At 35.7% G+C, this 13,043-nt stretch overlaps 1 protein-coding gene and 1 pseudogene across 1 annotated transcript in view; one reads left to right on the forward strand and one right to left on the reverse strand.

Annotated features, from left to right (window-relative positions):
- Nucleotides 1-8,832: 8,832 nt before the first annotated feature.
- Nucleotides 8,833-13,043, reverse strand: part of LOC100594055 (tyrosinase) — a 116,293-nt gene continuing 112,082 nt past the window's right edge. Inside the window, exon 5 of the mRNA XM_030829666.1 lies at nucleotides 8,833-9,351. Coding sequence (XP_030685526.1) covers nucleotides 9,125-9,351 — 227 coding nt within the window. The 3' untranslated portion in view covers nucleotides 8,833-9,124. The remainder of the gene's footprint in view (nucleotides 9,352-13,043) is intronic.
- Nucleotides 10,287-10,773, forward strand: LOC105738802 (annotated as a pseudogene).

Genomic DNA, 13,043 nt, shown 5'->3' on the forward strand with positions numbered 1-13,043 from the left:
ACGTTGGGAATATAATTTCTCAAAATTAATGCAGAATTTATCTTCATGAAATTTATTATCTAGTGGAAACAGATTCATTGGATTTACTTGCCAAAGTACTGAAAGTAAGTTGCAGAATAGCATGAAATAAAACTGGAAAGGCAGGCAGGGGCTAAAACAGGAGGTCTTTCTTGAGGATTTGGAATTTAGCTGGAGAGAAATATTTAGCTTCTGAAGTGTTATAAGCATCTTTTTAAATGGTCATTTTAATTGCTATGTGGATTAGAAGAAGGCAAGTGGGGGAATTAGAATTAAGTTAAGTGGCTATTGCAGTAGTTTCAACAACAGAAGATTATGACTTAGTCTAGAACTGCAATAGAGAGATTGCTGTGATGTGACAGTGAGGGCATGTTAGAATGAAGTAGAGACACGCCAAAGTCATTGCATATTGCAGGCAGAAATAGGACTACTGCAAATAGATTAGATGTGTGGGAAACTATATCAGAGAAGACTTCCAAGTTTATTGCACGAGAAATAACCTGGGTACAGGTGCCATTTATTAAGTTGTGGAAGTTTGGATGAAAAACTAATTTTTTTTCAATAATTTTTAGGGGTACAAGTAGTTTTTGGTTACATGGATAAATTGTATAATGGTGAAGTCTGGGTTTTAAGTGTACCCCTCACCCAAATAGTATACATTCTACCCAACAGGTAACTTTTTTGTCCCTCATCCTGTTCCCATCCTCCCACCTTCTGAGTCTCAAATGTCCATTACACCACTCTGTATGCCTTTGCATAGCATATGGCTTAGCTCTCATTTATTAGTGAGAGCATATGGTTTTTGGTTTGTTCCTGAGTTATTTCACTTAGGATAATAACCTCCATCCATGTTGCTACAAAAGACATTATTTCACTGAGAATTGATATTTAGGATGATAGTAAGAGTTCACTTTTAGATGTGTTCAGTTTTAATTCCTGTAAAATATTTAAGTAAATTTTAAAATAAGCAATTAGATATATTAATCAGAAGCTCTAAGATGAAGCTTGGACTAGAGATATAAGCTTGGGAGTCATCAACAATTCTGAAATTTTAGAAAAGAATACTTAAGCAGGAAGTAGAATGGAAAGATGAGAGTGATAACATCATCCATGTGTAGTGGATGCTCTGTTTACTGAACAGATTGTTCCTTAAGGACCAAAGCATTCATTTCCCCCAGCTACTGTTAGTGTTGGCTGCTGATTGCTCATAGCTGAGTCCCTCTTCAAGAACTGTGCTCACAGAAGGGAGTCTCTGGCCTGAGTCTGTTACCTGGGGCAGCCCATATGCAATGACTAGATAATGTGGGAAAACAAATACTGAAGCTCCTTGCTTTGATGTGGGACAGTTCTAAAAGACCATCCCAGCTGCAGATAGCTGTCGGCTCACCTGAGACTTCTGGGGAACCTGAAGACTACTGGTGCCAAAAGTAGTCTTAGGAAGCATTCTCTGAAATAGGATTTTGCTGCTGGATAATCCACCAGTTAATTGGCAATGAAAACTCCGTCACTAGTAGTAGTCGGAATACGGATAGCTCCTAGCATGCTATAGTGGGCAATTGTTAAAAACTTTACCAGTATTAACTGGAATGGGCTTATAGAATAATTGAATGTACCTGTAACTAAAGCATAATTTAGGGATTTGGGAAGTTCAAAGGAAGTGGCTCTTGTTGAGTGCTATTGATACATTGATGCTGAAAAACAACAATGAAAGTTTAGGGATGACTAAAATGAATTGTGAACCCAAGAGATCTACAGTTTAAGCTGAAATGTGGAGCTTAATCCATTGGAAAGTCTTTAAAAAAGGGTTTTGATGTTTCTTTGTCAAAGAAACTCTCACCTGTGCATTAGCTCATGTCCTTGAGGTTCTAGTTTCAGTCAGCTTATCTTCCCTTACTGTTTGTCCTACAAAATTCAGACTGGTTTAGTCAACCCCTATAATTATGTGAGACAAATTTCTTATAAAAAGTTTATCCATACACTTATATGTATGTTTATATGTTTGTATATATATTCATATTTCTCCTAGCTGCAGAGCTCCCCATAGGGTGGGCTGAAGCCTCTACTACATTGCTTTTTCTCTTCCTTTCACTCCATACGTCTCTTATGCCATTAGAGATATTAGTTCTGCAAACATTTTACCTTTTCTTCTTTTATTGTTTCCTTTATTTGAATTTTTATTTATAATCATGGAATACAAGTGCAATTTTTGCTACATTGACATAGTTCAATGTGGTGAAGTCAGAGCCTTCAGTGCATTCATTACTATGAGCAATGTGCATTGTACCCACCAAGAAACCTGCCATTGTCCATCCTCCTCCCACTCCTCAACCCTGTGGATTCCTCATTGTCCATCATTCCAAACTCTGCGTCCATATGTACACATTATTTAGCTCCTGCTTATGAGTGAGAACAAATTTTACAAACACTTTCTAAAAACGACCTGCATGCAGACGTCTGCCTTAGAGAACCCAAACTAAAAAACCTTCAACATCTAGAGACAGAAGAGTTGAACCTTTTGGAATTGCCAAGAAGGAAAAAGCAGAAGGAAGAAAACACCTACAGGTGAGTTACTGTTCAGAAACCATAAGGAAAGAGTGTTTAAGTAGAAGAGAGAATCAAGTTAAATGAGTACCAAAAATGTCATCTAATTTGTCAGTATAGACACCTTTGGTGACCATGGTAAGGAAAGTTTCCATAGAGAGGCAGAACAGAAAACAAATTGAAGTGCGTTACCTAGTCAGTAAAAGACATAACAGTAAAGACCACAAATATAAACAGCCTTATTAAGAAGCATGGCTATAGAAAGAAATAGGGCAATAGCTGAGTGGAAACTCAGCTTTTTTTATTTTGGCCTTTCTTGGTCAAAGAAAACTCTCACCTGTGCATAACTTATTTTAGCTCATGTGCTATTAATGGAGAGTGATTTTTCTTTTTTAAGTTAAGCGTATCTGAATGCTGAAGTGTTGAGGACCCTACAGTATGGGAAGGGTTGAAGACACAGGGAAGAATGAGGAAAACTAGTGAAATAAAAACTCAGCAATTTCACAAGGGTTGGGTTCCTGAGCTTCCAAAGAGATGGGTGCTCCATAGGAAGGACACTTAATGGCAACAGTGAGTTATATGGTTTGGCTGTGTCCCCACCCAAATCTCATCTTGAATTCCCACGTGTTGTGGGAGGGACCGGTGGGAGGTAATTGAATCATGGGAGCAGGTCTTTCCCATCCTGTTCTCGTGATAGTGAATAAGTCTCATGAGATCTGATGGCTTCATAAGGTGGAGTTTCCCTGCACGAATTCTCTCTTCCTGCCACCATCCATGTAAGATGTGATTTGTTCCTCCTTGCCTTCCTCCAAGATTGTGAGGCCTCCCCAGCCACGTGCAGCTGTGAGTCCAATTAAACCTCTTTCTTTTGTAAGTTGCCAACTCTCAGGTATGTCTGTATCAGCAGCGTGAAAATTGACTAATACAGTAGGGAATAAAAAGATCAATAAAACAAAAATCTAGGAAATTTGTAGATTTGCTGGCAGAAAAAATATTTTAAATCCCACATACCTTATTCATATAATTCAGTGTGTGTCTATGTTACCATATCTCTATCTACATATCTACACCAGAGCACTTTATAACTTTAAACCGGCAAAACAGTAGAATAACGAAAACCCTAATCAACTATTGTTGTCTCAATTGTTAAGGTGAAGTTCTTTTTCATGATTTTTTATCTACATTGATCTATCTTCACCTAATCTGAATTTTTCTGATTTGGTTTATGCCAGGGGACAGCAGACTTTTTCAATCAAAGGCAAGATAGTAAATACTGTAGGCTTTGGGCCATATGGTTGCTGTTGCAACTACTTAGCTCTACCGTTGTAGCATTAAAACATCAGTAGACGATATGTAATGTAAATGAATGAGTTTGGCTGTGTTTCAATAAAGCTTCATTTACAAAAACAACTGCCGGGCAGGATTTAGTCCATTAGCCATAGCTTGTCAGCACTTACCTTTGCTCATGTTATCATTTTGCTCAGATTATCGATCACCTCATCTACCTGGTGAACTTCTGAGAATACCATTCAATTATTAGCTTTTCTTTGAAATCTTCTATAGCTCCTCTGATGATATTGTACACCTGCAGTATTAATTATATTACTTCTATAAGACATGGAATATTCCTTTATGATGGTATTTATAATTTTGCAATGATTTGCTCATAGGCTTGTTTATCAGAGTACTGTGATTTCACTGTGAATGGAGACTAAATCTTATTAACGTTTGTATCTCTAGCAAAGTGCCAAGACAGAGTAGGTGTTCTGTAAAGACTTGTTCCTTGAATGAATGAGTGAATGATTAAAAGTGAACCAACACTGTCTGGCTCAGAGGAGTTTATCCTGCTAGGGACTGTTGGCCTAGGATGTGCATTAAGTTCAAGCCCAGTACCACATCATAGGTGCTTTAATAGCCAACTTTTGTTTATGAGCTAGAAGTCTATGTACTTGCGTGATTAATATTTCTAGGCCCCAAATGTTTCTGTGTCTTAAAAGTACATTTATCATAATATCATTTTATTAAATAGGTACATTACTATTCATGGTTTTGCAAAATTATTATTGAAAAACAAAAGGTGTGGTTATATTTTTATCTTCTTTCTTAAAACAGGTAACATGTGAGTTAACATACTCTATGAGAACTTGTGAAATAATAATGAATATTTATGCACTACTGTAAAGGCTTTAGATTTACTCTTCAGGACATGTTCAGGAAAGTACTATTATTACATGCATTTTAACAATGATAAAACTGGGGCACACAGAGGTAAGATAACTCACACAAGGTTATACAGCTAGTGAGAGATTGAACCAGGAATCAAATTCATAGAGTCTGACTTGAGATCCCACATATGTTAAAAATTTTCTCAAATCTTTAATGCACTTAATATCACAGCCTATGCCATGTTAAATTCATATGAAGTTAAGGCTCTAACTTAAATAAGGCTCTTCAGTTCCCCTTGAAGATAACTGCAGCATGTCTTCTTTCTTCTAAGTTCTTTACCTTTTAATTTTCTCATTTATTCTTTCTGATGTCCTTTTTTTAGTCTCTTTCCTTTGCATTTTTAAGTCCACACAACCCTTTTCAAGAGCGCTGTGGCAGTCCATTAGAAAAGTTATAAAAGTATTCGTGTGCTTTGACCCAGAAAACCTACTCCTGGAAAGTAACTTAAGATAAATAAAATGGTATATGAACCAAGATATGCATTACAATATTAAACAAAATGATGACAAAAGCTAAATCAAAACTGTTTAGTAACAGGAGTTGGTTATTACACTTCAACATAATTGAGTAAAATATGACAATTAAATTTATAATAAGAATCACCTAGGAATAACTAAACTCAAATCCAAGATAAATTAACTAAACTACTGAGCAGACATGTAAACTTGGGAAGGTGTTTACCCTATTTCAACCAGTTTCCTCCCTTGACAATATGAATAGTACTTAGTCTCATTTTAGTAACATGTCAATTATTAAATGAGTTAACATACATGAAAGTGCCTAGCACAGTTCTTTGAATATCACAACTACTGACTAAATTGTAACATCTTTGTTACTTATTTCTAATTGAAAAACTAGAAGTCATAAGAATATGCCTTATAATCATGATTATGAAGCATAAAAATTGGAAGACGAACATGAAGTCATAATAATTTCTTACATTGCTGTTAAGAAAACTCATAAAACAATAAGATAAACGTGAACAATATAGAATTTTGGCAAGCCTTTCTTTAAAAAAATACTTAAATTCTTCCCATATTGTTTTAAATAGCTGAACAATTTGAAAGCTCTTGAGGTCTAAGTGGTTTCCATAGCCAATTTTAATTTTTATTACATTGTACAAAATGGCAAATGATTTTGAAAATAAGCAATAAAAAGTTTATTAAAAAACCAAAACTCTTTTCACATTTGCATTTCAGTAGCTTTCAGAAGGCATCTAATCAGAGGGGGAGTGGAACTTTGTTCTACTGACATGTCCTCCGAAACAAGCTCACAATAGGTGGCCCCAGTAAGCCCCTTTTTATGATGACAAAGAAATCCCACAAAATCAAAGCCTACACAAACAAGGAAAAAGCTAAAAACATCCGCCACTAATGCCAGCTGTTAGCCTGCTGGAGACACTGGCTGAAATGACTTATACCAAATGCAAATGTAATTTCTACAGATGGAGAATTATGTATTTGACTTGTTTGAAAGGTTGGATACTAAAAATACATCTTTTTTTTTTTTTTTAGAAAACGCAGAAAGATTAAAAAAAGAGTAGCAGCTGCTTATTTCTCTTTTCAACAGAATGTGGCTTATAATGTAGCAATGGAAAATAATCAGAGCAGAAGCATCAAATGAAGCAATTTGTAAAGGTCTCAGTAAAAAACAAAGCCATAGAATATAATGTTGATTATAATTTAATGGAACTGTCAGTTTGAAATATCAGTCATGTAATTTCTATGCTATATTGAGAAAACCATGGAATTAAAGTGATGATGGTTTCATCATAGATGCTGCTTTTATACAAATAGACACCTCAAGCCTCTAGAGAAACAAAATGATGTTCTATATTGAGGTGCGGTGATGGAGGGAATTGCCTGTGACAAAGGAAAAAAAAATGACTTTATATGGCTGCCCCTCAGTAACAATGACAATTTCTTAGGTGGACTTTTATTCAAAATGTGTTGCAAAAATGATTTAAACATACCACCCTGGACTAAAATCTTGCCTTCAAATCAATCCTAGGTAAGTGACCCACACATAGTTATTTTGCAGTGTCCACAACACCTTGGCCCCTGTTAGGTAAGGCAGACCCACCCACACGTGTGATCTGTGACTAAAAGTGCCCCCAATCACCATTTCTTCTTCAGAATCTTCTACAGACTCTTGTGCAAATTTCTTTTCCCATTCCTTCTTGCTCTTCATTTAACTAGCTTCAATTCCCATCTATAATTGACTCTGATCTTCAGACACCGTTGTTAATGATCTGCTTGAAATCTTTTTTGCTGGTTATGTACTAAGTTGAGGATATACTCCCTGGTATTTATCGTTTCCTCCCACAGACTTCCACTGTGTTCATGTGAGCTACTCCCCACTTCTTGCCAGATTTTCCTGCAGTCAGTATCAGAAATTAGACATGCTAGCTTAAGTCTGACAACTAATGAGAGTCAGAAGATGACTGCTGCTCTATTACCAAGTTTAGTAACTGTTAGGAATTTCTGATAATTAATAAGATAACTTTAGAAATAATTGTAAATTTTTACTTATTGTAGATTTTAAAATTAACCAAAATGTGTGGTTAGGACATGTGTAAAGTGGGATGATATTTGCCTCTCTTTGAAATCTAAAACGGGACTAAATAAAAAGTAATCATTTGAAAATTATGTGGTCTTGATTTTAGGTCAGTCTTATACAGATAAAGGTGTTTTCAAGAGCTCAAATTTTTCAGCCAATTTATTTTTAAATGCATTTATAAACTATCAGAATGCTATGCTGCAGACCTTTTAGTAGTTATAGAATCTTGTGACTGAAAGGTACCCCATAAAAACCTGTGTGTCTCATATTAACTACCTTCCCAGAGATGTAGGACTCAGATGCCAGACCCAGAGAGGTTTCTAGGAGCCTGGATTGAGTAGGTCTGCCTTTAATATGCCACCAAGGGACAGAGAAAGTATGGTGTTCAAAGATGACACTGGAAACAAAAGTAGTCAAACTGAAATACTATTTGAAAATCCTAAGCAGACAAGCACAACTAGGTATAAGGAAACTGAAGAGACTGGGAACACCCGGACAAAGTAAATTAATTTGGTTGAAAGGCTGGAAGAAAGAATGGTGAAAACCCCTGAAATAATGTGGAAGAGTAATAGGGACTTTTGATAGAGCATGGTTAGCTTTGCTTTACAGTGGGGAGAATTGGTGAGAACCCTGAGCCAATTTAAATAAATATAATACAGACTCACATTAGCCACCCAATCCAGTACGTGAAGACTTCCAGTGGTAACCACTTATTATTGTCCAAAGATGTCCATTTTGATTTTGTAACTCTAAGTATTGAACAATGTTTCCCCTTATTGAACTAAAATGGGCCCATTATAACTTCTTCCCACTGGTCCTAGTCTTTTATGCTATGCATAGCCATAATACAAATGTAATATCAATTGTACTTTTTTTGGAAATCAATAGGGCCCCAAAATTTAAGTAGTAGGATTATCTGAACATTCTAATTTGAAATCTTAATAGGCGAGGAAAATGGAAATGAGTTATTTTACTAGAACTACAGAAAGGCTAATATTCAGATAATTGTTCAAACGTCAAATGTTTGATTGCATTTTAAACTTTCTCTAATAAGATAGTTTTTAGAAGGTGAAAAGATGTTAATATAGTTATCATCGTTAAAATATTTAATGGACACATCTTGAGACAGGCACTTAGCTGGATGTGTTATAGAGGCTGGGCCCTTGTTCTCAGTGACCTTAAAAAATATCGTCAGAGCTATGACAGGAAAGAGCTAAAGGTTGTTTTCTATTTGAAGTCCATAATGTATTTTGGAGCAGAAATGTAAAATGTAGGGGAATATCATCCTTTCTGAAGAAAATAAAAATGTGTTTCTGAAGCCTAAAGGAGTCAGTTAATGTGGATTTTTCACTGTTTTATTAAAATAAAGAAGGGGCCAATAAAACATATATATATCTATATATCTATATCTATATCTATATCTATCTATCTATATATATATACCTTTAAATAACCAGAAGGAAAAAATCAAAATTATTTCAATTTTTTAAAATAAGAGCACTTTAATTCAGATACAAATAACAGTTCCTCGTTACCAAATAGCATCCTTTCCTTAGACATATGGGCTTAGGGGAAAATGTTAAAAGGGCTGAGTGAAAACAGCAAGACAAAGACAGGTGTGTTCTACCTGAGTTGGAAGAAGGCTACACTTTGTATTAGGTTACAATTTTGCAAATGGTTTTTACAGAAAAATACCAGCAGATATTCTCTGGGAACCTGGACATTACTTTGAGTTAGAGTGAGGTCAGGCTTTTTGGCCCTACTCTATTGCCTAAGCCTTTTACAAATGGCTCTGATACAACAAGCTGTGGTAATCGTCTTTCTCCATGAGGAGTGGCTGCTTTTCTTCAGGAAGCTGCTTTCTCTTGTGACGACACAGCAAGCTCACAAGCACTGCCAGCAGGGCAGTGAGGGCGGCCCCTACCATCGCCGCCCCAAGGAGCCATGACCAGATCCGACTGGCTTGTTCCAAATAGGACTTAATGTAGTCTTGGAAAGAGTCTGGGTCTGAAATAGAAAGACATCCCATTGTTTTTATTGTTACCACCATTGTTACGATCACCATCATCTTCATCCTTTCACAGTCCTTTGAAATAGACACCTGGGTTTGAAGGCCAGCTCTACTACTTATTAGCTGTAAGAGCTTGGGAAAGTTATACCTAATATTCCAAAGCCTCAGTTTCTTCATCAGAAAAGTAGGAAAATAATACCCCCTTTGTTGGAATGTTTGAATTTTATAGATAACATCTGTAAGTGATTCAGAGCCTGGTATATAGTGTGTACTCAATTAAATGTTAGCTGTGATTTTTCCATCTTTTTCTGTAAAAGGATGTTGTAACTATTCTGATGATCATTAGAACACTGTTATATCATTAACCATTCACTAATCCAGTCTTTTAATTATTTGACAAACATTAATAGTAATGTTGGCAAATGCTCAGTAATCTTAGAAGCCTCCCAAGAACCCCAGGGCATTTGAACAATCTCTGTATTCACAGAGGTCACAGTGTTAAATCTTGAAGCAGATTTTGGCGCATGGGCGCTGTCCCTCTGTCCCAAAGCTTCGGGGGTGGGGGGCGCTCTTGGTTACCGGGCCGCAGTGGCATAGGAGTGGGCCCTGTGCCGCGGTACCCTGGAGCGCCCGCACTCTGAGCCTTTGTTTCTCCTCGGAGATGCGCGGACCACGAACCCTGCGCTCCCTGGTGGAGGGCGGGGGCCTGGCCTTTATAGGCCTCAGGTCGCTGAAAGTAAAGCCTGGAGGGGCAGGACTTAGGGGAGCGGATGTATCTAAGAATAATAGCCCTTCAGGTCTTCCAAAATCAAACAACAACAACCAAAACAAACAAAAAACCCCCAAAAGCCTTAAATGAAACTACAGAGCAAAAAATAAAAATAATTTTAAAAAGGGAGGAAAAAAGAAAACAGAATGAAAAGGGTAAAAAATGTCAGAGGCAGAGCCTGAAGAATTTGTGGAAAAACTACTGGATCCAATTATAGCAAAAGGGAAGGTGGAGCATTTCTTGAAGTGGAAGGGACGTCAGATGTTGACAGTACTTGGGAACCTGCAGAAAATTTAGATTGTCCAGAGTTAATTGAAACATTCCTTAATTCTCAAAAAGCTGGTAAAAAAAAAAAATGGCACAAAAAGAAAGAAAGTCTTTATCTGACAGTGAATCTAATGACAGCAAATCAAAGAAGAAAAGAGATGCTGCCGACAAACCAAGAGGCTTCGCTAGAGCTCTTGATTCTGAAAGAATAATTGGTGCCACAGGCAGCAGTGGAGAATGGATGTTTCTCCCGAAATGGGAATATTCACATTAGGCCGACTTGGTGCTGACAAAAGAGGCAAATATGAAGTGTCTTGACGTTGTAATTGCTTTTTACAAAGAGAGTCTAAGCTGACATTCTTGTCCAGATGATGAAGCTTAATTGTTTGCATTGTGATATATCTTTATATATATCTATATATATATCTGGGTCTTGGCTTTTAATTAACTAGTGTGGAAAAATAACTACATTCTAATGAAAATCAGTTTTGATATGTTCATTTTAAAAGTAGTATTGGGAGAGTTGGGTTTTTTTGGTGTGTGTGTGTTTTTTTTTTCATCAATACCACTGGTTACTTTGAACAAATAAAAGCTTTCTATAGTTGCTTCCTTTATCATAAAAGAACATTTGATATCATGATGTATTATTTCCTCTGCATTAGAGAACAGCATTTCTAAATGTCGTGGAAAATTTCCATAGTCATTACTCAATCAGAACTTAAGTTTAGCCTAAGGACCATTCTGGCTTTGTGTGTGTGTGTGTGTGTGTGTGTGTGTGTATGCATAAAATGTGTACGTAAATGGCTTTTTGTGTTGTTTTTAAACATTCACCAAACAAAAATCATGGGTAAGCCCATGTTTTTGAGATGCCATCATTCTGAGCAACCTAAGAAATAAATCACATCAAATTAAATTCAAAATTTTCCTGAAGCCATGTGTTTCAAATAAAACAGATGATTCTATAATTAGTTGGACAATTTAAATGAATCATTTAAAAGCAGCCATATAAGAATCCCTATCTACACCTTTAGTCATATAAATGAACAGTTTGTTTGCAAAATTCCTAAAAGGAATAATTTTATTACTACCAATGACCTCCCCAACCAGATAAGGGAACTAGACAGATCCTGCTGTGTTTTAATTATCTAAACAAGCCTTAGTTTAAGGGACATTTAAAGATTCCTCTGGCAAGCCATTCCTTTACAAAAAGGTGAAATCCCTGTGCTATACTGACTAAAAGGTAATGATTCATGGGATGTCTAAGACTTGGCTTTAGGAACTCAATCAGATGGTTGGAGATTTGGCAGTTTAGAATCTGCTGCCATAAATGGATGAACAACTTTTGTAATGTATTGACTTGCATATTTGTTCTTTACCTTAACTCATTCCTTACATGTAGACTCAGTCTTTTCAATATTCGATTTGCTGGTTCAGCAGAAACCAGGAAAAATAATAACTTGGTAGTAATCAGAATGTTATCCAATTGTATATTGATTCCTTTATTGTAAATAAAGGTGAATAGTGGTCAATAGTTTTATATTACTTTAAAAAGCAACAACAGATTTTGACCACATGTATTTTAACAATAATTCTGAACAAGGAAAAGTCTTTAGCCTCCTGATTATTTATAGTCCTTCAAACCACATAAGAACATGGCACTGGGGAGACAGAGCATCCAATATGTTACTGGCTTAGCATTTCCTCTATTATCTCACCCATCACATTATATTCCAGTTATCTATTACATGAATATTTTTTCTATTAAAATGGCTCCTTGAAGGCCAACAGTATGTTTTCATCATTGATATAATTTGGTATAGTGTCTGAAACACATATGAGAGAATGAACATATTTACTGAATGACTGAATGTGTTATTGGACCCAGAAAATATGGTTAAGGAGTGTCACTGAATGGCAGCTGTGGAATGAGAAGGGGAGACCTATACAAAAGGATGTCACCCAGGGAAATAATTTATAAATTACCCATATTTCACTATGTTATGAGGTGATATTTACAGTTCCTTTTAAAATTTGGTATAAACAGCGATGGGTGCTTTAAAATCAAAAAGATAAAGTCTTAATTCCAATAGAAAAGTAACATAGGAAAACAAATGTAATCATAGCATACTATTTGGTTGAACTGTAAATAATATTGTAGTAGTAAAAACAATAAAATTCCTAGATGTGGATTTGCCCCCAAATATGATAATACTATACTGAGAAGATGAATGAAAGAACAGGGAAGCTGTAAGAGAGTTAAAATCATTATTTAAAAATGAGGAACTCCAGAGATAAACTTGATGAATTAACAGATAGTAATATTTGCCTATTATTTAGAAATACAGGGCGATATAGCAGAATAAATAGCTGAAAGGGTTACAGTAGCTGATATAGGGGCATAAGACTTTTGTTATAAGACTTGGAGCACTCTTTGGCTTATAAAATAACATGCATATATTATTTGATAAAAGTAAATTAATTAAAACATATGCTTAATAACTTAAGTGTATGTGGAAAAAAAGTATAAGAAAAAGTACAGTGGAGACTAAAACAGCACAAGTGATCAATCTAACAATAAGATTACAGGTGATTTTTATTTTTGGTTTATTCTATTATTAATTTTCCAAAATTAAAAAAAGAATGTCTTTTTAC

Source organism: Nomascus leucogenys, chromosome 15 (genome assembly GCF_006542625.1).
Source record: "Nomascus leucogenys isolate Asia chromosome 15, Asia_NLE_v1, whole genome shotgun sequence".
NCBI classification, from domain to species: Eukaryota; Metazoa; Chordata; class Mammalia; order Primates; family Hylobatidae; genus Nomascus; species Nomascus leucogenys.